Source organism: Motacilla alba, chromosome 3 (assembly GCF_015832195.1).
Source record: "Motacilla alba alba isolate MOTALB_02 chromosome 3, Motacilla_alba_V1.0_pri, whole genome shotgun sequence".
Classification (NCBI taxonomy): Eukaryota; Metazoa; Chordata; class Aves; order Passeriformes; family Motacillidae; genus Motacilla; species Motacilla alba.
In genome coordinates, this window is record NC_052018.1 from 69,195,220 (window position 1) to 69,220,901 (window position 25,682).

Genomic DNA, 25,682 nt, shown 5'->3' on the forward strand with positions numbered 1-25,682 from the left:
ATTTAACAGTTTGAGCCTTGCTCAAGGTTTAAATTAAAGCAGGAATTCTGTCAAATCCTGAACTTATATCCTGTCAACTCTCTCTGAGCTGCTCTGTTACTGTACTCCTTTATCTGTAGTACATGTCTTACTCTACAGTCCATACACACTTGAGGTATACTCCATAATTTCCATGTAGACTTCATATACTTTCTAGGCAATGTACATTTTGTGCAACAGTCCCTGATTTCAATTGCTTAATTCATGCAGTGTTCTAGGACAGCTCAAGTATACATTCATCTGAAGTGCATCATCTCCCATTACACTTAGTGAAAAAATAAAAGGAGAGCAAACCTGCAATTACTTGAATTTGCTGAAGCAATTGGCTTTTCCTCTGTTATTTCTGAGAATTTTACTGGCACAATCATGTGCTTAGAGAAGTAAGAAATCATAAATCAGCTCAGTTTATTTAAAATACTTCACACATATGACAGCTTTGATCTAAGTTCTTACACTTCAGCCTGACTTCTGCCGGCTGCCTTTTGTGGCTAGAACAGGAAATGAATGGAGCTACAAATAACATATTTTTTGAAAGATTATGAGAGGTTTCTTTCAGCCAGAAGCAATTATTCTGAAAGATACTTTATGTAAAGTCTTTAAGCAATCACAGGGACTGAGGGTTTGAGGTCTTGTCCTGTGCAGTAATTGTGTGAGCCTAAGCATGTTAACACTGTTAAAATCCCTGCTACCGAGATGTCTGGCTAGGTCCTTCAAATAACAGAACCATCTCCCAAAAAAAAAAAAAGGGAACAAAATCAAGTAGAATATACTTGCACTGTATAATATAAAATCATCTAGAATGTAAAACCAAACCAAACTGAGCACCAAACAATTTCTTTTTCTTTTTCCAAAAGGTGCAAAATAAAATGATCTGGACAGCCCACTGCAAAGTAGAACTGTAAGAGCTAATCCACACAAACATAAATCAAGGTACTTCCATTCAAGATGTTTTCCCCATATCATGTGTCAGACCAGTGTATGTACATAAATACACTAACATTCGGATACTGTAATGTACAGTATACCATCAATCCATAAAAAGTTATATTTACTAGATCTTTGCATATTCTAGGAAAGTAACACATAGCAAATTTCAGATCTCTGAAAGGCAGTACAGGGACTGTGCATCAGACAAATTTTTCTCATCTTGTAACACATCTTCTCTGCCACAAAATGTGCTTTAGGTCATACACATTAAGAATTAATTCAAAGCACTAATACAGAGCTCTTGTTTTAAATACTAGAAGGCTCTCAGGGAAGGGAAGATCACCTGGTTAAAAAGTGCACATGGTAAGTCATGTACTTTAATGAGGTAGGCCAGTGGCACAGATTCAGGAACTAGCCAAATCCCCAAACCAGGCAGATTGTATAGGGCCTGGAATTACCATTCTAGCTCTTAATGAAAACCCAGAAACACAAGGCTGAAGCTTTCACTAAATTTTCCAACTTATGAGGCTGATTCTGCAAACACATGTGTTTACAGTGCTGCTGTTGTGTATGTACTGAGTGCATTTTATGCTCCTTATAGTAATGTATATTGCAAAACAATATAGACTCATTCATCATAATCATGAGATATTCACATGTTCAACACACTGGTCTTTTTGACAGAAGAACTTCTCTGTGGCTCTCATTTGAAAGCAGTCATTTGCCACTAGGCCACAGTACTCAGGAATTACTACATAATACAAAGGACCTCTAAAGATGTAATATGGTAATTCTGTATATGGCAGGATCTTTTTCTTTTAAACAGTAACTCTGGAAGTCATAGTAAATAATGCTAAAGGCTAACCAAAATAACACTCTGAAGCTAGAGCAGGAGAATTTGAAAAAGGTCTAGCGAAAAGCAAAATTCTCGGACCAAATATATACCTAGACAACTGTGGGGAAAATCTGACATACCATTTGTGAGATTGCTTCTATCTCTTGAAATAATGGAAGTTTACCTAAGATGGAAGTTCTGAATGTTCACATTTCTGTAAGGAGCAGTTTTCCTTTGACACCACAGCAGCAGCCCTTCTTTGGCAGAGGTCTCTGTAAAACACACAAGGAAGTGAAAAAAAGGAAAAATTTAAAAAGTGCTCAAGTAATTAATTTCTTGTCATCTTAAATGTGATTGGCCATCTGAAACTGAATGGCATAAACCAACATTTAATCCTAAAAGTTGTTCATATAAATGGACTGCTGGCCTTTCATTAAAATACAGAGGTCAGTTAAGATTAGAGTTTCAGCCTGTACAGAATGTTCTGGGATGTCAGAAATTAAAGGAATTATATTTTTTTGGACAGTAGACTGTACACTGGAGAAAAATACTCAATAAAAATAAAATGCAAATAGACATAAAAGATTGTGTTGGTGCCTACATGAAATATGCTCCTAGTCTCTTGCTTATGGGGAGGTTTAAGTGCCAAAAAAAACCATTTATTATCTGAACCCTATGGGCATCTGAGTGCATAAGTAAAGGTCAGAAATTATTAAATAAACCATTAGGTCAACATTTAATATCCCAATTATGCATGCAGGACAACATGCAGCGCTTGAAACAATTCTACTCTTGCTAAAAATTGAGATTAGATTCTAGAATTCTAGACTTTCAAAGCGTAGGGTTGATTTAAAGAGTATTGTAACAACATGCTTTTTGGAGCCAGTTACCAAGTGGAAGTTAAGAAAAAAATTCTGAAACAGTGAGAGGAAAAAGTGACAGGTAGAAAGAAGAGGGATATAATCAGATCCTATTTATTTGCAAAGAATGTGACAAATGGACAGGACTAAAAATGTATGTTGGAAAAATAACCAAACACAAAGGGTACTGCTCAGAAACATAGTCATGTTTCTGTCTCTGTAGCTGAGAGACATGACCAGAACTTCTGCACTTAGAAAGCTGGCTCAAGGTCTCTGTCAAGATAATTTTCCCTCCAGAAATTCATTTTGTCACCAGGTAGAGAACTTACAGTACCATTTTCTGTGAAAAAAATATTTTTGAAACACTTCTCTCACTTATACAGAATTCATTTTAAAGTGCCTTCAAACATATTTCTTAATTATTTAACATAATTGTATTTCTCTTACCTTCCACTGAAATATCCTGAATAGCAAAACGAAGAATGATAGTCCAGATCATACCCAGTGTCATTTTCACATTGCCATCCACGATTTCTAAGGTGAAAAATAGATATTATAGTAGTATTTAAAAGGGTTTTGTTTTTATAATTTCATCTTATTTAATCACACATTTCTACAAATAATACATTGTAACTAATAAATTAATTCTACTTTTACTATAATTTTTTATTCACACAGAGTTCACCTGGGCTCATTTTTCAACAAACTCATGCTTCTGCTACTCTGTCAGTAGAACTGAAATGTTACTGAGGTCAAGGTCACTTCAGTCCTTCCATGCTGAAAGCCTTCTCTCAGGGTAGTTGTAACAGTTTTAAATCTTTACCTTTTAGGATGATGTTTTAGGAGGGAACATGAAGGGAAATATTGAAAGTTTGAACAGTATCAGAATTAACAGTTTTCAAATACAATAGAACCAAAAAACATTGGGGTCTTCTCCAATTTTTAAGAAACTACAGGACATTAACAGTATCGGTTTTTAAAAAAATGGTGCTCAGAATTTCCCCTGTACTGTTTAGATATGTTTGAGAATTTACCTCTAGTGCCAGCCCAGACAAAACATGAAGAGCAGCTCAAGAGACACAGCACCTCCTGACACTGAGCTGCACAGCTTCCTGCAAGCTGCTCAGAACCACGGCCACGAGGCTGTAATGCCTCACAGCTCTGAAGCATACACACATTGAAGTATCTTTAATATAAATTTTTGGTTTTTTTTTTTTACCTCTGGAGTTTCAATTTGTTCCAAGACTGCTTGAGACTACCTAGAAGACAGGGAATGTGGGGATCCCTGCCACAAGCCAGGTCAGAATCCAATGTTCCCACGTTGCAATTAAGTGATACCACTGGAATTTCTCAACACCAAAATGTGCTGCCAGATCACTTCAGTATGGTGGTTGTGTTAAATCGTTCTCAAAAGTGAGTCAAGAGACTCAGAAAAACATAGTGGGACCATAAGGACGGTGCAGCATTGGGAAGGGAGGAGATGGGACTGCAGACTGACTTTCCAGTCACCTCACACCAAAGGAGCAGTGGAGCAGGGAAGGCACCAGCTGCTTCCCTACTTAAAAGTCACCTCCAGCCTTTCTCAAAAAGTGAAGCAGCTGGGGCTGCCTGGGGGCCCACTGGTGTTCTGGGCAAGGAGCAGGAGGAACTTGCAGCAGGAGGAATTTCCTCAATTTAACATCAAATGGCAGTTGAGGTGCCAGCAGAAAATGCAGTCACTCTGCTATTTAAAATTGCCTGAATCCAGGGGCAACTTTTACAGAACAAGAGCAGCTGCTGTCTCTGAGACTAGAGATACATGTTAAATTGCAGTAGGACATGACACAAGCTGTCATTTGAACCTATGGAATTAACAAATGTGATAGGAAATATGTAACCCATCACTACCCTATACTCATTTTGTTAGTGTGATAATTCAAGTTTAGACTTAAATGGCTAATTTCTCACTTTCCCCTTTAGATCCTGCCCTAATTTTCCAGATTTCTTACATTATGCTGCCTGCCTTCCATGCATCCTGCCTTATTGGCCCTGGAAGACCTCAAATCTCAAAACAAAACCCTTCCAGACAAGAAAAAAAAAAAAAAAAGACCAAATGGCAATTAGAGCATGTAGCTACTTCTCTTTCTTCCCTCCTCCTGGATGAAGTCAAGTCACTCCACTATTTTGATCAGCTGTCTGATATGTATATACAGTAAAGACAAATTTCTTCAAATGTAAAATAAATGTATTAAATACTCAGAAGGCATTGTTGATTCTCAGGCAATCAATTAATGGATTTGCATAATCACTACATCGCTGTTTTGATTTACATATCTGTATGTACACACATACAGAATGAAAGAGCAAGAGAGGGAATTTTCTGTGTTGTGCCTTGGGAGGATTTTCAAGTGATTTACCAGCTTTGGTTTGTCATAAAACTTCTAGCATAAAACAACAACAACAAAAAAGACTCCTATACAAGACAAGGAAGAAAAACAAAGTTGCTAAAATATTGAAAAGTACCAGTGACAAAAAGGCATTGATTCATTCCTATAATTTTCCTCTACAGGTCAATAGAAGATTTCAATAATTTTTTCACACTGCCTGTTGGCTCTGGCTGGAATATAGCTCCTACCCCTCACATACACAAAGCTACAGCTTTCTGGGGATGAGGGCAGAAAAGAAGAGAAAATGAAGCAGAAACAATAAAAACTGTCTAGTGAAAAAGTAAAGCAAAGCAATTTCTCAAAAGTTTTAGTCACTTTTTTTTTTCTCTAGTTTTATGTATTTTTTTTTATTCTAACTTTCTTGTAGCAGATTCACAGATCATTTGGTCTTTAACATTTTTCCCATTCCCCAGAAAAGCAATACAGAAGTATTTCCCAATTAACAGGATACTTGTCTTTTGTGGTTCTGCATATCCAGTTGATTTCATTCAGGATCCAAGTACCTTCCAAATGGAGCTACTGCACTTTTTTAAAACCCAAGAGAAAACTTCAAAGTCCTGGACTTTGAATGGTTCATAAGGACTACTTTCACAGTTTATAATTTTAGCTTCTTGACTCTGTAGTCTCATTTCATGGCCAGTGGAGAGATTCTTTGACAAGACAGGTCAGAGTAAATGAATTTGGCTCCTGCTCAGCAACACAATTAGAAGTGATTGGCTCTCTCCACTCCACAGACAGCCCAGAGAAGTCAGGCTCAGAACAATAATGATGACTTCAAAGAATATCCCTGGACCCTTAAAAATACTAATTTTATTTTTGTACTGATGTCCCACAGCGATCACTGTTTTGAGGCCCCGTTTTAAATGCCAGTTGTTCTCCTTGGGCCTACGTGCTCTTCACCATTCAGTATGTCAGATAATGGAACATGATCCTCAGCAGATTTAGATACAAAACTTTCATGCTTTGGAAATTAAAAAGTATTCCAAGCATCCGTGTAACTCAGAGAATGCCCAAACAGATGGGTGAGGGTAAACCCACGAGCCCCATGCTCACCCACAGGGGCGGAGAGTTAAGGGAGTGTAGATTTTGGTAAGAAAACAAACTTAAGGAGACTGTGCTCTCCTCCTTTCTGGCATTCACTCCAACCTACTATAATGACTGCCTGGTCAACAACACTGAAAAATGCAACAAAAGGGAAAAAAAAAAAGTGAAGCGTGTTTTAAAAACAGATCAGATTGCTGATGCAGTCTCCAGCAGAGCTCCAGCAACAGTTGTCAGCCCAAGTGAGAGGGCAAGGCTGTGAAGTGTGGGAGCAGGAATGCAGTTCCAGGGGGCACAGGGACTCTTTAAACACCCACTGGTGCCAGAGGTCCCACAGTGTGAAACCATACCCAGTCAGATGTGATACCGCTTTGCTGCATCAGCACAACGCTGTGCTTTAGGTAACAAATTTAGAGAGGGGATGCAGTAAACTTAACAGGGCACTAAGCACGTCTGTGCCAGAGCTGGCTTTGTGCTCAGCCTCTTTAGAGCCCGAGGGAAGGCACGTGAATCGATCTGCCCCTGCCCACGTGGATGGAATCTAATGGGGGCATCAGGCCACATGCAACATAGTGTCATGTCTTAGCATGATAGGTTCCTCTCTGCTCCTAGCCTATCACAGTGGCTGGGAATTTTTCTCCCATGCTTCCATCTAAGAATTGAGGGTTTTTTAATGATAATTAATCCATTTTTGCTTTCAATACATCCATTTTAGAGATTGAGAATTCCAGAAACAGGGAATAATAGCTAGAACCATCACCTTAATCTCTTGGGTTAGTAGGTATGGCCTGCAATATACATGCAATAATAAATGCTGGATGCATGGACAGCCAACTTGCAGCAAGTGCCTGAAAAGCTGGAAGAGGTTACTGCCCTTTTTCCTGCCACCTTCCAAAGGGAATTATCACAGAGCACCTGAATCACAGAGCATTTGAACACAGTTGCTGCTAAGGAGAACAGCAGGGTTAGTTTAAATATTTTTAATGTCTGCTCTGAGCTATCCCAGATGCTTTGCCTTCAGAAAGTGCTCAAGTGCTATTCCCCAGCATGAGTATCCTGGCAGTAGTGACCAGCAATAAACAGGGCAAAATAAGGGAGATGGGATTTCAGAGGGCTGGCTTGCTCCTTTCAGGAGCAGATAGGAGCTGATGTATCTTGGTTTAAATACTCCAGCCTTGTGCAAACAGTGATCAGCAAGAACAACCACTCTGTTTTACAAGATATTCCTATTGCTATGCTCTGGTTGTGGTTAGGAAGCCTCAGAGTCTCCTGCCCGACATGACAGAAACTACCTTTCATTTGCTCCATGCTCTGTAATCTCAGCATTTCTTCACCAGCTATCAAACAGGCATCTGTATTCTTAATTTTCATTTCCACACATAAATTGTCTCTTCAGTACCCTCTGCTGTCCATTCAATGCCATGTCACTCTCAGAAGAGCCTTACTGCAGAAGTTTAAGGTAGAAGCATATTTTTCCATCCTACTTCATTTAACTGAGCCAAGGGTACAGGCACCCCAGCAGTCTGTACAAGTGATGGAGGGAGCCACGCACCTCTGAAATGCAGTAGAGCTCTTCTGAGATCTGAAGTGCCTGTGGGAATTGCCCATTTCTCCCCACTGATGATAAATTCCCCAAAAAAAGGTCTCTACTTTGTGCCTAAAGACAGATGGTATGAATTTGGACTCAGGTAACACACCCACTTCAGTCTCAAATAAATAAAGAGTGAATTCAAACAAATTCTCTGCCCATGAAGCACATTTCTTGGGATTTTTGAATTCTAGATCTAGAAACTGAACACATTTGGTGAACAATACTTGAGGAACCAAGTGGGCTAGGTCAAACCATAGTAAAACCAATGCATGCTGACAGATCTCTCCAGTATTTCTACAGATACCCTTATCCCACAAAATTAATCTCCTGTTCCATCCACAATTACAGTAAGCTCCCTGGGATCAAGGCTTGCAAGCCAGAATAAGGATACATATAAGCCTGTAGGAATCTGGAAACAGGAAGAAGAGGCTCATAAATCAATCTAAAAAAGGCCTAAAAATGTCAGTAGAATATAGGAGTGATTATCATCATAATGAGATTACAACCAAAATTTTGCTCTAAGGACATGTTAGAGTGGGGGGAAAAAAGCACAGAAAGCAAATCATTGAGGCTATGGAATCAAAAATAGTCGGATACCATGCTAGCCACATCATTCTTGGTATGGTAGTGGCTATGGAAACCAATATGCAAATATCTTCACGGAGCAACAAGTTCTACATAACCTTTGTAATTTTTAAACAATTAATTTACACTCCTAGGGAGGAGTTCAGTTATAGTGAGAGTCTGCCTTCTTTAGCTCAGTTTACATCTGTCAGAATCTAGCTAGCCAACCACATGTTGGTACTTAGCTACCTGAACAGCAGAACAATAAAAAAGCAATTACTTTAGTAAATAACATCCCACTCCACTTTCTTCATATGTTCAATCTCTCCCCAGCTACCAGTTTCTTTTGATCACTCCCTTAACTCCACATCTGAATTTTAGAAACACAGCTGCAGAAAATCTCATAATAAAGTGGGAGCAGGTTCCAGCCACTCAGCAGTGATGTCAGCATTTGTTTTGGCTGAATAATACCTCCTAAAGATGCCAGACCATACAAGGCACACCCTAGAATACAACCTGGTTTCTAAAGGAGTTCCTTACTTTTAATAATCTACGGAGAAACCACAATGTCCTGTAAGGAAAAAAAATCATTATCTGAACACTTACTGAACCACAGACATTTCAATTTAACCTCAGAGACAAACTAAGCTTAGTGCTCATTTATACCCCTATCCCTCTCCAGGAGTCCAAAAATTTCCACCTCTTGTCCCTTGACAGATACAATGCAGCAATCAACACTAAGGGACGTTTGAGGCACCCATATGTAGAGAACATAATGTGGCCAAGGGTCTCCACCAGACTGCTCTGTAATGTGACCTAAGTAAGGCGCACTGTCAAGGTCTGTCACATACCTTCTGCACCAATTGACACAAGTTTCACTCCTTTGCTGGCGATGTAATCCAGAGCTTTGTTGACATTAGCAATTTTATGGAAGCGCATCTTCCCTCTGTCTGGTTTCGGTAGCCTTTCCCCTGCAGAACAACAAATTTAATGTGATTATTCTTAAATACACCTTGCTACAGACATAAAAGTGATTAGAAATCAAGAGTGGATGCTCCCTAACACTACCTAAAAGTCAGCAATTATTTTAATAGGTATTTTTCTGAAAAAAAGGCCAAAGAGGTTTGAAACAAACCCTGAAAAGAAAATTCAAATATTGGAGCATCTGATTTTGATCTTTCTGATATAGCAGTAAAACCACAGTAAAATTTTTGTTTGTCCTAAACATCTGGAAGATATGTGTACTTTCTCCTACTCCACTTCTGGTTTATTGCTACTGTCTGTTACAGTAGCTGAATATTAAGAAGGCAGAATGTTCTCAGAGCTCATCATCCTTATCTGCCAGACTGTAAAGAGAGGCTGGATTCTATCCAGCAGATCAGCCATAGCATCCTTGCACATCTGACCCAGAAAAATGGCTTTTAACAGCAGAGAGCTCATTTCAGGGCTGATGTGTTTGAACAAACTTATCTTTTCAAATAATCACAAAGAATAATAATTTCAAAAAATATTCTCAATTTCATGAGGAATGATCATTTGAAGAATTTCTTTCCACACTGAAATCTCCAGCAAAAATCTAAACTATCTTGTGTATTTGTTGCTTGAACTATTCCCTTCCCATTAAGGGGCATTCTGATCTTACCTTGGAGACTGCCCCTTTGAATAATGCATAACAAAAGGGACACAGTGAATTTACATCAGTTAGCAAAAGTTCTTGGATGGTCCACTCTTTTGAAAAATGAGACTTTTTATTTGTGACTAAATATTGATCTAAGCACACTTTAGGCACTCACTTTTGAAAGTGTTGGTACGTCCAATAAAGAGATAAAAAGCAAAGCAAAATGTTTATGCTAAAAGCAGAATAAAATGAATTTGCAATCTATGTGTAAAGGCTTTTTAAGTATTAGGGGCTAAGACAAGGTTCTCAATGTTTTTGGTTTGCCCAACACCACTGTGATGTCAATGATACCCTGATACATTGTGATATCCTGGAACACAGGCGCAAACAGAAAATTTTGGAGACAAGCAAAAAGCAGAGCTTCTTTTCCCCTCCTTTTTTGTTTCATCTCTCACTTTTCAGTCTACTTAGAGTTTGTGTTCACTGTTTGGAATCATTAACAATTTTTGTTCTTTTAAGAGTGTTTAGGTTAGTGTGATATAAATACACAGAAAACTTTATTTCAGCTAACCTGAGATAACTTCCAAGAGGAGCATCAGTTTGAGGCCATTTCTGAAGTCCTCCTCGATGTTCTCAATCTGTGTGCCTGCTTTCCTGAGGTGGGAATTGCACCAGGCTGTAAACGTCTGTAACAGCAATTTTAAAAAAATTCTTATCAACAAATTATCAATACTTATTTCCAAACAACTGCTAAGCCATCTGAGTAAACCCTGCATCTAAGATTTGGATGTCCAGCTCCCATTCACTCTGTACATGTTGCCAACTACAAAATTCTTATCCCAGATGTCCATGAAGATGCAAAGAACTTCTTGAATAGAAACAATTTTGTTCTAGATTCTGCTTGCAGATGCATCTCCAGACACAAGTTCTGCACATAAAGGCTAAACTTGGACAGAAATGCAGATACTTAAGTTATGCGGGGAAAAAGTTATCACAAGGGCAACCATTAATATTTTTGGGTCCATAGTGAATAATCAAGTCTGCTTTTACTTGCAGAGGTGAAAAGCAGAACTAATTCTATTGTAGAGGTCATATACATGTTACCTTTTGAATGAATGAAGCCAAAACACAGGCTACTATAAAACTTAGTAGTTAAATTAGTCTGGTTTTAAATATCCATTACTTCTCTCAACCTTCTGACAAATTGTCCTTGCTTTTCAGTGTCTCTTAAGATACATAAAGCAAGTTTGTATTTACTAGGTATTTTAGCAGGTGTTTAGTTATATAATAAAGTCACTGTTACCAAACATTTTTAGTAAATTACACTTCAGCTTCTTAAAATTGTCAGATATTTGGAATTCTTCTTTTTCTATATTAAATTTCCAGTTTTAAAAACACTTAGTTCAAATAATTAAAAAACCAAGATATATCCCAGTTGTAAATAAGAAATTCCCTTTGACCTTCTTTTTTCTTGCTTGTTTCTTTAGACTATTTAATTTCTGATATCTCAGAAACAGAATGAGGAAGGCCAGTAGATAAAACCAAAGATCTTCTCTGGAATTGAATTCTGCAAACTCTAGACAGATTTGATACCTTAATAAAACATGGACTGAACTTTGCCAAATGGTCTAATCTTAAAAAAGCAGCTTTTTTTAAAGAATAACATTGCGACTATTGTTGGGCTTGACTCAGTTTATGTGAAGAATCGATGGGCAGCTTACTGGGCTCTTTTCTCAGTGCTCCTACACTGAACAAGGAACAGCTTCCTTTTACCATCTTCTATTGAATCAAAAGGAAGCAAGAAGTGCTATGGATATGGCAGAGCTGCACAGTGAATCCCTAATTCTAGGTACCCAGAAAAAAGAGGAGAGAGAAGAAAATATTGGAAGTGTTCCTGGGCAGAGGTCTGTGTTGATGTGCAGAGGATGAATTGTAGGTAGGAATGTGAGTTGTTCTGTGTGCAGCCATAAGTAAGGGATAGGGGATAAGCATATATAGGGATAAGTAAGGATGCAGCTGAAGCATATCTGCAAACACTTTTAATAAAGGGATGTTAGCTCCCATTCAGGAAGGCAAAACATTCCTCATTTTAAGGTAAATAGATTAACTGAGTTCATGAGAGACCTGAAACCAGAGCATCCCAATCCTCACAGCACAGATTGTAGGCACCTCCATCAGGGCACAACATGATGGAGCGATAGGATGGTATTTCATTTGGATCATTATAGGGTTAGGATCCAGTTTACAACACTCATTTGTCTGCCTCAAGCAGTATCTTGTTTTGGTGGTATGTATCTCAAAAGGCTTAGCACCACATTAAGTCATTTGCAAACATTAAAAATTAGTATGAGCTTCTTGGAAGGAATAATACCATGGCAATATAGAAAAAAAAGCTGAAAGCACTCGAGGGTAAATGCACATGAACCTTGCACGGCAATTTGGCAACAAATATTAGAAATACGAACCTTTAAATAAATGAGCCTTTCATGAATTAGGCTTAAGTGATGGACATGTGCTTATTTGCAGATGCTATTGCAGTTTGTAGAACTGTTCCAAGCACATCATAATAAACTCAGAGAGGAAGTTGGAGAAAAACCTCAGCCATTTCCATCTCTTCTTTTAGATATTTATGGTAAATGTTCACCCTGGACCACTCAAGTAAATGAGTTTTCCTCATTTTTCATTTAATTAAGAGTTTAATGGCAACAACCCCACTGGTTGAGAAGTCTTAAAATATGAATCTAATGCTTCTGTGAAGAAGGTTACTTCTCAGTTTCTTAAGATGAAAAGGATCTTGACACTTCTTAGCTCATATACATACATACGTACATACATATGTGTATATATATATGAATCAACTTTCTTAATGCTGCACTGATAGACACAAAACATAAGTTTTATCCAAAGATCACAAAGTTTTCAAATAATTTAAATAATTTCTCTTGAAAATGGACATTTTTATGGCACTGAATTTCCTGAGAGACAAATGGTTTTCTAGTCTCATTCTTTCCACGCAGACAATAATCAGCCTATGTTGCTGTGATATAGACAAGGAAAAGATGCTGCTACTGCTGAGTCAAACTGTTTTCAATAAATAGTTTGATGACAAAGTGGTTTTTATGATCTGCTTTTCTATATTTGTAGGTTATTTAAGATTCTTTCCAGTTGTTTTGCACTTGTAGCATTTCAAAGGATACACTTGGAATTACCACAAGGCCTCCATCTGTGAGATAAGTTCTGCTGAAGCACTCTACTGTGATTGGAGTCTTTATTTAGGCCATCTGCATCTAGATAGTTTTGATTACCTTCTATATCTAGAATAAGAGAGTTGCATCTTTTATTTAAACTACAGTTGCTCAGTTTTCTGTTTTATCAGTCCCCCAGTCCATGCCTTGGTGCTGTCTGTCCTCTTCCAACAGTTGTCCTGTGCCTCATGGAAATGCCACTGCACTTCACAGCAGACTCCTGGTGTGTGCCTTCTGAAGCCTGGTGCCTTCCAAACTAGCTTATTTTTCCCAGGACTAAACATGGTTACAGAAATGATACTTAGGGAAGTGTTAGCTTTGTTTCAGTGATGCAATTCATTATTGACTGCATGAAGGCTACTGCACAATTTAACTTGCAGATTTTTACAGTTTCCTCAATCCACATTTTATTTAACCCTCATCCCTGTGATACCACTTGTTCTCACTGCTTTGGCTTTAACTCACAATTCTATTCATAGTTATTGAGAAGAAATTCAAAGCACGTTCAAGTCCTGGAGATCAAGATACAGCCAGCATATAGTACCCTGGAAATTTGTAATCCATTGGGATTTAAAAGCTATTAAATGACTTAGACAAAGCAAATTCCTTTTTCTGCTGAGCTGTACAGAACATTTCAGAGTATCAGATTGCCCAGAGAAACAAAGCAGGACTTAAGGCACCAAGCTGAATACCAGGAAGAACACAAATAAATGTCTACAAAGCTAGACATTTCTCTTTTAGAATTTATTTACCCTACATGGCTCTACAAATTGAAAATATAAATAAATAAAATTTTCTCCTTTCAAAGTTTGTTATTACAAAAAAAAGTTTGCTAACGTTCTGAGAGACCCAGAAAAGAGGATGCAGGGCAGGAAGCCAAAGAACTTGCAGTCCCACAGGTGAATGTTCTCTTAATGCATCATTAATTGTCTACTGCTGTCACAGGTCTATTTTGGAAACAGTAACTCCAGGAAAGAGAATGCAGTTTATGTTCTATGCCCGCTTAGCCTCCTTGTGAAGACTGCCAATAGTATATTCACCACAATTCACAGACCTGTGATGGCAAAGTGTTTACCTATGGGGGAAAAAAACCCTTACCTGGTAATTTACTCAGGCCACTTAATTTCACAATTGTCTGACAAATAAAATTGCAACCCAGGGGCAGCAAAAGGCGATATCCCTCATTAATTATCAATCAATAATTAATGCCAAAAAAAGAATAGGGTATGCCAAATGTTTGTATGTATGTACAAATATTTTTTACACAGACATAATGAAAGACACACTTTGCAGGGAAAAATGGTGCCTTTGAGATCTGAGTTGTCCTACAGCTCTGTGAACGCCCACGTCCTTTTTATGTGAGTGTAACAATAACTTGCTTTTGATAATGGTTCAAAGCCAGAAAATAAGATGCTAAGACAACAAGTTTCACACGTGCATGTAATAATATGGATAAAGACAACTGTGAAAGCAACAGTCACCACACCCTCCAATACTGGTGAGTCAAGACAACTTGTTCCACCTCCTGAAGATGTACAGTAAATTTCTAGTTTGCACCGACAGCGAGTCCATAATGGATATCATTAAAGCAGAAGCATAACTTGTGTGCACAGGGGATATGCTTGCACTCAGCATTGACATTCAGAAGTGGATCCAGCCTAATGAAGCACTGGGGACCTGTATCCTATTTAGTACATATATCTCATATCAAGGTTAGTTCTGCCTTTCACTCACTCCAACTCAAATCAATTTCTGTCTGCTATAGTATTTGTAAGTTTTCAAAATTAATACTGATTTCAAAAGTGGTGTGTCTGCTTGTCTGTACCCCTATCAGTAGCCCAAGAAGGCCAACTGCTCAAAGGAGTAATTTGGTTTTACTTGACTTGGAAATTTAATATTTTCTGTGTCTACTAAGGAAAACATAAGCACAACTTGTTTTTCATGGACCTTAAAATCCAATAACTAGAGCAGGAGAACACCCTGACTAAAATTAACTTCAAATACAAACATTCAACACACTTGTTTACATACATATTATCCTGAATTATTTCAGTCTGATGGAGTTGTTTCTTGAAACTGCTTTACAGCCCTTCTTCTAAAGGGCTTTTCCTCTCTCTTTGTGTTGGCTGAGGGTCTTCATTACTTCCAGGCTAAATGGGATGCAGTGATTCACTCTGCAATTATACAGAACATTACTGGGCTCTGAGTGCATGACAAGGGTGTTACAGAAGGAGCTCTGCCAGAACATTCCCAGTAGGCCAGACTGAGGTTTCCCCTTGAAGAATTTCCCATCTGACTGTTATCCATGTTTTAAACTATAAGTTGTGAACTCGCAACATGATATCCTAGCTCCTGTGTCCACAGCAGGTTCTGATGGCTGCAGAATCAGGGGTTTTCTCTGGACTTAGGATACAGTCTGTGTTGGCCCTTGTTCTCTTAACTGTTTATTCTCTTCCCAAAAGAGGCTGGAAGGTGAAATGCAGCAGAAAATTTTTAAAACAGCACTTTTAAACTAGCTTGACATAAACCAATAACTACACATGATATCTTCAGCTGTTCCTAAGAGCATCTAGAGCAGCTATACTTGTATACATGCATGAGTATATTTTTATGAATTGAAAAGAAATAAAATCTTATATTTTAGCTGTTGGCTTGAGTTACTATCAACTGTTCCCCTGCTCTGCTTTTCCCTTGCGATGGAAACTTAAATACATTGGCACATGTAAGTGAAATAACAAGAATAACAGCAGAGGTGCTTCACCAGTACAACTGGATCACGTCAGAACATCAGGAAGCAATGTGGAATTTTAATACCAAGTGTACCAGAGCATAGCAACAACTCAAGTGAAGCAGAGGGAAAATATTGTGAAGGATAGCATGAAGGTTAAGGTAGGGGAAATGTTTAGCATATTCCAAAATGGTATTAAAAGGAAACCCTCTAATCACAGCACTATGTCAAAGCCAAATTCCTGGGAATGCCAGAAAGAATAAGCACAGAACCATCTCACAGTGGAAGCTAATAGAAGCTCCATCACAAGTACCCCAAATCCAAAGCAGGGGTAAGCCCTTCCTACTCCAGCACATCCACCCATATAGCTGAACAGATGGGGTCAGAGATGATCTGCTGGCATATTCTACACTGTCAGCAGATCTGCTCTACTAACTCAGGGAACTTCCTTCCAGTCCTTTAGTTTTATCACTCACAGGAGAAGTCACCAAAGGGATGCATTCATCACACAGGACTTCGCACACATCTTATTGGCACTCTGCTCTTTGCTTGCATGGAAGAGCCTGGGGAGACCTCATTCCTTGCAAAGCAGGTGGCCTAATCCCATGTGAGTCTAGGGTTTCCTGTAAAACATGCAACTCCCTTCAGTACTGAATGACTGCACGTCTGTTTTACAGTGCTCACTATTACCGAAAAAACACCCAGAGCATGTAAATAGCCCTTGAAGAATAATTTGGCAAGGTTGAACCCCAGGCAACGTCAAGATTATTAAGCCTTTTGTTACCAAGTGAGTGACATTAGTTCTTTCTTTCAGAGGAGATAACAGAGAAAGTTTATGTTTTCCCAGTGGTCTAAACTGGAAAAAAACCTCAGGTGGTAGCAAGTTGAATGGAAAATTTAGTATGGGTCACTGTCTGCACTATCTTCACCTCAGCCTTTTTTCTTAAGGAAAGAACGGGAAGGAAAGGAAGGAAGCTGAGAGGTTTCACAAGGACTTTGAAGAGGCTAAAACAGGTAAAATATTGTAAAGTTTATTAGGAGCAGGCATATATCTTTATTAGATCACCTGAGATAGCTGGAAAAGGCAGAGAAGTTTTAGGCACATAAGCCCATCTTTAAATGCAAAAGAGAAGCCTCAGGCATAAATGTGAAAATTTAGGCAAGTGTTCAGATAACTCAGAGCTTTGATGGACCATCGATATAATGCTCCAATAGCTCCATTCCCTGAAGGAAGCCCCTTCCTTTTTCAGTTCATTATGCCCTTTAAGAAAGGTTTAAGAAAGCATCTGTAAAATCCAACTATGTGACTTCTCAAAATACATGTAGTACCATAGGGTTGCCTGTTGGAGATTTTTTTTCAATTTAAAATGATTCTGCCTATTCAAAATGTATTTTCAAACAAACAAAAATTGATATTTCAGAAGTGAGAACATATGCAATATTAAAAATCTCATTTGAAACAAAAAGGTACTTTGGAGCCATAGGAAAATGCTGGTCTAAATCTACTTTTCATTTTTGGAATTTCAAGCATCATGCATGTAAGAGATGCCTACTCAGAGAAATAACACATAAATAAAAGATGTAGGAATCCTATGAAAACGTTTAGTAAACCATAGGTACGGTTTTATCTTGCATTGTAAAAACAGTAAGATTTTTTACTCATTCTTATCTTTACAACAATAGCAAGCTACCCACTTTGTTAAGGTGAAGGAATTAGAAAGACAAAGGAACTGTCAGAGGAAAAAAAACCCACTCCTGCCTGCTTTTGATGTGTTCTCTGAATTCTGAATGTTTTTTAACACACTCCTGTCACCTAAGCAGACCATAATGGTCTGTGAAAAAATTTACATGTGGCAATTTTAATAAAAAAAAAAAGGAGAAACAGAGTCTTACAAAAGGTCTGGCATATTTTGTTTACATGAAATTGGAAAACTAGGTAAATAAGCATCAGCTTCTGCTAAATCAAATCTTACATTAAAAATTAAACTTCCAAGGACAAGCAAGCAAAAACTTCCATTGTACTACAGTTCTAAGCCTGCATTTATGTACACACACATTCTCTGCTCACGATTTTACCTAGACTCTACCTATTAGTCCTAGTTGCACTGGTTAAGCCAAAGTATTTTAAAGGTCCTCCACCCAGACTCTACAGAAGCAGATCTCTTTTATTTCTTGTACCTAAGTCAATCGCAACAGCGGCCAGCTATTTATCAAAGGGGGAAACTAAACACAAAACCATAGTGGAAGAAAAAAAAAAGTGTGTTTAGCAAGACAGAGAGTTTATTCAGACTAATGGTGAGTAGTGGCCCATTCTTAAGTGGAAGGGCTTATTAAACAGACTCCTATAGGAATCTGCCCTGAAGCATTTCCTATACAACCCTTTACTTAATCATTTGGATAACAGAACAGGGTGCATGCTTATCACATTTGAGTAAGACAACAAAACAATGGGTCTGCAAGCACATTTCATGCTAGAGCTACAATTCAAACTAATCTTAACAAATCAGTGAAATAACTTGAAGAAAGTCAGATTCAGATTAGCAAGAAGTCTCGGTTCTCCCAATCTTACTTTCTATGATCCATGGAAGATTTATATCCTAACAGACATCTACACTGCAGCATTGTAAAGGGAGAATATCAAGAAGACAGTTTTTCCTGCCAGATTGTGTCCTGCCAGATAAGTGATCCAAAGACTACAAAAAAAGAAGTCACTCAGCAGAAAACAACTCCCTTGTAGGAATCCAAACACTTGGCAAGCAAAAGGTAGCTGTAAATTTTGTTTCTCTCAAGGTGTTCTTTAAGTGGTGATCCCTATTTCCATCCTCTATTTTCATACGACCCTCTAATTTCCCTTAGCAAAAAGAAATCCAATATTGGAGACTTGTCAGTGATATTGGAGAAAAAGCAAAGATAGCGAAGACAGAGAACAATAATGAAACGAAGCTGAAGAAATAGAGGGTAGAGGGAGAGTCAAGGTCAATAGACAGAAGAGTGTTTATGGGAAACTGAACAAACCAAAATAAAGTGAAAGTGGATTCTATGATCTGTTTTATGGGTACACACTTTTCCTCAGGTCTGTATTATCATCCTTGAGAAGAGACCCTGACACTTATGTTTTCTCCCCAGCTTTGCAACAGCCTTTAAGACACTTAGGCCAGGGATTTTTAAAATGGTTTTACTGTCTTAAATGCTGAGCAAATTATGACCCATGATTCCTCACAAGGGACTATAATCCTTTTCACAACAATAGGAGCAAATGTTAGCCATAGCTGAGTGCTTTTCAGCATCCCACTTCTGTATTCAAGGATAATAATAGACCCTCCATATTCCACAGCACTATTTTGTGGGGTAATTAACCACTGTTTTTGAGATGCTCAAACACTAGCCTGAAAAAAAGCCTAATAAAGAGTAGCAAGAGAGATTTGTTGACAAAAGTGTAAATGTCTTGTAAATACAGAACTGTGAAAAAATGAATCAAAACCAGAACTTACTCTGAACAGACAGAAAACAATATATAACACCACCAACATCTTCAGTATCTGTTCACTGTCATCCAACATTAAATCTGCATTTAAAAACCAAATCGAGCTTTTTAGTACAAACCAGTTACCTACTACTGTAAATCTAGTTACATGCTAGTTATTCTTCTCTCCTTAAACTCTTTAGTGAATGTGCCAGCCTCTCCAGTATGGAGAAAGAAGTAGCTCAGGGAACTGTTAAGAATAGCAATGACTGTGAGTAACCCCACAGATGCAATCTGAGAAAGCATTTTCACATACAGGAATTTTTTTAGCTTTCACCTCTAGGATGAAAAGTCACTGTCCCTACCTCTCACTAATAAGGTCAGTTTTGGGCACCTCCAATGAAGCTGCCATTTCTGGTGGTTTAAGTGATGGGGACACCTGTCCCTCTGAGAGCTAAACTGAGCCTACAACTCACCTCATAGATATTACCAAACAGTCTGCATGTGTTAGCAACCTTGTCACTTACTCACCTGGCCTGGGTTCAAAACACTGACCTAAAAGTGAAAGGTTCCCATCAGCCACACATTCCCAACCAATAAATTAAAAGTCCATCTTCAGCACAAGGTTATCTTTCATCATGAGCTGGGGTGTGGGAGTTATCAGAATATTCCACTCGGAAGGCTTTGCAATACTGAGACTTTTAATTAATAATGTCACCACCTTGCTAAGCAGTGCAAGTCAGCTTTCTCTTGGATGTGAATGACTATTTTTGTAGTGCAGTTTGTTCATTTACATCATATGTATGAATCCCTAGAGAAAGATGGTCCCCAACAAAAATACTCTATGAGAATCCTTTGTCCAAATGCTCAAGTCCAACTGTATTATGTCAGCCCTGGACAATTCACAGTAGCCAGATGGAGTGATGGGGAGCAATCCCTTGCTGTTGATAATGATCTTACCTCTTCTTCATTTTCCCTTCTACTTCAGTACAATATGCATGACATCATTTACAGTTACACAACAGTCTTTTGATGACTCTGCTCTCTTTGCCTTTTATGTAAACCCAACAGGTATGTTAATACCTCATCACAACAGAATTAATACCTCTGGATTTTGGATTACATGCCATTATTCAATGCACATTTTCAATGTGGAAGACTAGCTTTAGAGAATGGTAAATAATGGTATAGTCTGTGAAGTAAACAAAGTTCTCAAGTTACTAACAAATTTCCAAGTTATAATAGCCCCCCATATTAAATTGCATTCTCCAGTGAGAGTGAAAAGACAGACTGTGAGTAACGACTCAGTGTTTGAGTTCTTGCTCTTCCACAGCTTTCTGTACAAGTTCCTTCAAGTTATAAAACCTCCTTACATGTTCAAAATCTTTATCCCACAGTAGAGGTGAAATATAAATACATTCCATGGACTGAGACCTCTAAATGCAGGATGAGGCAGCCTCTGTTAATCTTTACAATGGAGCGTATTTCTCAGTCTCATGTATATTTTGAAAACAAAATGCTGTAGAAAGTGAAAGAAAATGTATTTCATAATCCTCAAACAACAAATATTGGTAAAAAAAATTGTCTGTGAATCAAGCATATTCAGAACACAGTTCTTAAATGGCAAAAAAGCTTTAAAAACAAAACCAAACACAAACAAAAAAAAGGAATCAACGGAACAACACAAATGCAAAATTTTGAATAGTCCATTTTTTGTCAATGGCTTTTTTACGTTTTCTTTTTAGATGCTGATTTTGTATTTCCCTGAAAGGAAAAGTTTATGAACATGCTGATCTCTTTAAATTTGCCATATTGTTTCTAGCATTTATTAATTCAACAATTAACAAATCATGGGAGTCTTTCTTTTTATATGCAGCACTGCCAAATTTTGCCCTTCAAAATGCCTCCTGTTGAAATCTGCAGAAATAGAGATGCATCTCCCACAAGGACCTGTGCCTTTCTGACAGAACCAGGGTACTCCTACACTGCACAGCAGGGAGTTCACAGCATCCAGCCTGAACCTCTGAGGACTGCCAGCTATTCGCATGGCACAACAGTATTTCCCTCGAACAGGGTAAGCTAACTTTAGAGTGCCCTAACCAAATATTCTCTGCTCTGATACACTGCACTTTGCAGAGCTTGCATGTACACTGTATAAACAAGCAAGCCTGACATTAGAACCTGCAGTAGTATGGCTACTAACACCTTACACAGCACTCCTGATCACTTTATGCCACAGAACCTCACAGTGCATGCCTAGAAATAAATTAGTTTTTGCCCAGTTGTCAGGGCATTAAAATACATTTGCCACTACACTGCACAAAATTGAGTGCCACAAAGAAACGTACACATTTTTGTAAGAGGTTTAATGGATTCTGTCATCCATGCAACAAAGACTGCATCTTTGCATTTATACAGAGGTACATATTCATATCTCATAAAGTGCTGTCCAAATACCCCTCCCCAACCAGTCAGGCAGGGCACTAGGGACCCAAGCAGAGAGCTTGCAGAGCACGCAAGAAGTGTGTAGGTTCCGTCAGAAACCCCAAAGTACTGATGCACACTCCCAAATATCTCTTTTCCATGCACCCTCTCTCTCTTGCTCTCTACAAGACTTTTAGATACAGATCTTGGGTGAACAAAATTAAGATAACTCCTGATACTTTTGAAAGCATGCTCAGTTAATGGAGCAGAGATCTATTTGCACTCTGGTGCTTTCTGGATCACTTTTGAGCAAAGTGACATTCAGGAAGTCTCACTTGAAATGCTAGTTAGACAAAGAATCTAAATTTTGAAAAACCAAGGGGAAAAAAGCATAGGAAAAGGTATTTCATATGTCATGGGACCAAAATATACAACAAAAAGTTGAAATGTCATAGGGTCAAAAGAAATTCACCCATTTCTACTTGGCTCAGAATGAGTTAATATTGGGGCACAACCTTTCCTGTATTTCTGCTTCACAAGAGTATCAGCAAACTATAAGGCCTCTTCAGGAAAAGATTTGCATTAAAAAAGCCAACAGGTTTGAAGGGACCTGTTTCAGCAAGGATAAAATATTTGAGACCAGCCATTTTACTGTTTTCTCTCTCCCTCTATATTCTTTTCCAATTGTCCACTTCTTCACTATTACAGAAGAAAAGAACAATCTCTGTTTCATTTGTCTCTCCCTGTGGGGAGTTGAAAAGGAAGTACAGGTAATCCCAAAAGGATGCTGTGGTGGGTCTTCAAGGGAGAAATCCACTGGTGTGTTTCAAAGGGGAAGTCAACACCCCTCATTCTGCCTGGGGCTTTCTCTCAAGTGTATTAAACAAAGAACATGCATTGTCCCTACCCTGTCAGTGCCAAATGAACCTTCCTAGTAAAAAGATAGGATCTCCTACTGTTTCCCTTCTTAGGTCCTTCTTCCACCAGCTGTACCTTACAGTGCTCCTCCTGGTTTCCCAAGAGCTCGTGAATTATCACAGATAGCACTGGCTAACAGTTTTGTTTCAGCAGATACATATTTTAATGGCCAAATACTATTCAGGATGAGATGAAAGAAGCATTCACACATTACAGTATGGAAGGAACTAAAGGTATGTTCTCTGGAAATAGAAGGATTAATTAAAGTAGGCTAATGCAGGATTTAGTTGACTGGATTTCTAAATGTCTTTCCTCTGCTTTCTCTGTTGATTTTCTTCATCAAGCTATCTTTATCCAGTAATTATACACTTCATTGCCAGGTGAGTAAGAAAATACATTATAAATTTGACAATACAGTCCGAGTGGGATAAAACTATGTTCCTATCCAATTTAGCAGCATTCTTTAAAGCACTTCCATAATCATAAAAGCAGATTGTGACAGATACTGAAAGTTTTTTTCAATTTTACTCTTACCAAAACACATATCCTTAAGTCTCTGACACCAATAAATGATAGGAAAATATTTCAATACTCAGATCCCAAAATATTTACACAGTAAACGTTGTTTTTGCACTCTGTTACGTAGCACATTTGAAGACAACCAAATCTAGTTTCACTTGTAATCTAAACTAAGGTTTCAGTTGAGACTCTTACAGAGAAAGGAAAACCTCATACATTAATTCCCAATTATGCAACAAAAGGCTCTTCTGTGGCATATATGCCATGTTACTCAATGTAGTATTTCTCAGTACACAAAGCACATAATCTGTCCATGTGAATTACTTCACTACTGTAACTGATCACTAACATTTTTTTTATTTATTTCATGCTTGGTTTAAGAAATTGATTTTTAAAGAATTTAGTTATTTTTCTGGTTAAAGATACCACTTAAACATACTGGGTTAATTTGTTCATGCTTTAATTATTTTTTTATGAGGCATTATCTATAGAATACCATTTTCTAAAACATTTAAAATATGCTGTAAGACAGCAGACTTTCAGACAAATTTCAGAGTTTCTAAATAGCATTTAGTGAGGCTCAGGTTCCTAAATTACTTATATTTTCTTTAAACCAGAATAAATAGCAAAACATTACTTGGGATCTTTGGATGACTTGATTATATATGAATAAGAAATTTAACTAAGTAACCAGTTCTCAAGCACTTAACTAAGAATAGATGGGTAAATAAACAATGATGATTGTAACTGCTGAAGGCATAAACAACAGTTTTAGACAGTTTGTGATAAGCAAACTGCTTTATCAATTAAATAAACAGTTCTTTGCTTATAGCGTCTCTCTTCTCAACAGGACCCATTCTGGGACCTGCGCTTCATCATGGAAATGAGGGCCTTAGACAAAAGAAAAGAAAACCAACTTCAGCCTCATGTCTGGTGTTTTGCTTGTCTTTTACTATAATGCCAGACGGGTGACAAGTGCATTGTACATAATATGTGCATGCACAGATACAGCTGCTTGTGGGGCTGCACTGCAAACTACATTACTGAAATTATTTAGGATTAAGAGGTACTAAGAAGAGGTAGGGGTGTCTCAAATTTCTTCCATGATCTGGTATATAGCAGAAGATCATTGTACCAGCAAATGAAGGGGACTGGAAGCCTATGGATAGTAGTAGAGTCAGAGATGATCAGCTACTCTGCCAAAGAAAACTTGTAGTGGAACTACTCTCCAGAACCTAGAGCTGGAGATGAGCTTGGATTATCGAGGTTTTCATAGCTCAAAGGAACTCCTCTAGGTGAAATAATAGCCCACAGCTACACAATCATTTATAGCCGGGTGTTTGGGATTTTTGCTTTTTTTAAATTTGAATTCAATGCAGCTGGGTACAGTTTTCTTCATATTAAAGAGTGCAATGTCTCAAGTCTTGAAGCAGTGAAAAGCTACACTGGTGCCAAGATTAAATATAAAACAGAGTTCAAAAAAAAATCACTTAATGCTAGATAGTTAAGCCTTTCTGTGACTGCCAAAATAGCAGGCTGATTTTCAAAGGTGCAAAATAGACAGAAGTTCCTCCTGACGTCAGTGGAAATGCCTGGGTGTTCAACACCTATAAAAAATATGAGTTTCCTTAGATGCTTAAGGAATAATCATGGATGCTAAATTTAGCCTGGGGTAATCACTTTCCACAGACTCCTGCTATGGTAGTGGGGGTGAGCAAGGCTTTTCAGAGGGGCAGTTAAGATTAGAATCTGTCTGCTCTAAATTAGCTTCTGCAAGTTATTAAAGTAATGGATGGCTGGACTTCCTTACTTTACAAGTTTTTTGAAGAGAAATAAAAACAAACATCAGATTTCAAGTTGAAGGAATTCTGGCAGTTCAGAGCAGTTGGGAGGAAGCATTTGAAGTAAATGGAAAATCTTACTCATATCAAGTACAGTAAACACTTATCACTGCCATCTGCCAAGCCAGCACATAGTTATTACAACCACTCTTTTGGAGATGAAGACATGGACAAAGCAATGTGTTCTTATAACTCAAAAGTGGGTAAAACCAGGAACAGACACAGGAGCAGCAGTGCCCCTTCTTGCACTAAGGACAGAAATTTAGCATTTATTTTCTCCCCTCTATGCACATTCAAATTTTAGGTCCAATTATAGAAACTAACTAAAAATCAGCCAGCCAGCTGTCACCTTCGGCTTCCCTCTGGACAGGCCTTCAAAAGTATGAAGTGTATTTCTACAAGCTGCCATTTCAAGTAGGAGACACTTTCATAAAAGGAGATCATTGCATTTCAAAGCCTTCTGCCTCTGTCTCTTCCTGCAGAGCAGTAACACCTGCCCTGTAAGCCTTTCACACCAGCAGTTTGAGGATTACTGAGACCACGCTGCCTTGATCTGTACTGAAGTGTTCCTTGTACTGCCAGCAGGAAGAGCTACTACAGGTTCTGTACAGAAACAGGCACAGAGGGTGATCATAACACTGTG

At 38.1% G+C, this 25,682-nt stretch overlaps 1 protein-coding gene across 4 annotated transcripts in view; it reads right to left on the reverse strand.

The window, feature by feature from the left end:
- The window catches only part of ACTN2 (actinin alpha 2), a 68,026-nt gene that overhangs the window by 34,079 nt on the left and 8,265 nt on the right, over nt 1-25,682 (reverse strand). For all 4 annotated transcript variants that reach the window (XM_038130914.1, XM_038130915.1, XM_038130913.1 and 1 more), the window contains exons 2-5: nt 10,473-10,587; nt 9,135-9,254; nt 3,109-3,195; nt 1,986-2,073 (exon numbers count right to left, since the gene is read on the reverse strand). In XM_038130914.1, the coding sequence (XP_037986842.1) occupies nt 1,986-2,073; nt 3,109-3,195; nt 9,135-9,254; nt 10,473-10,587 (410 nt within the window). The remainder of the gene's footprint in view (nt 1-1,985; nt 2,074-3,108; nt 3,196-9,134; nt 9,255-10,472; nt 10,588-25,682) is intronic.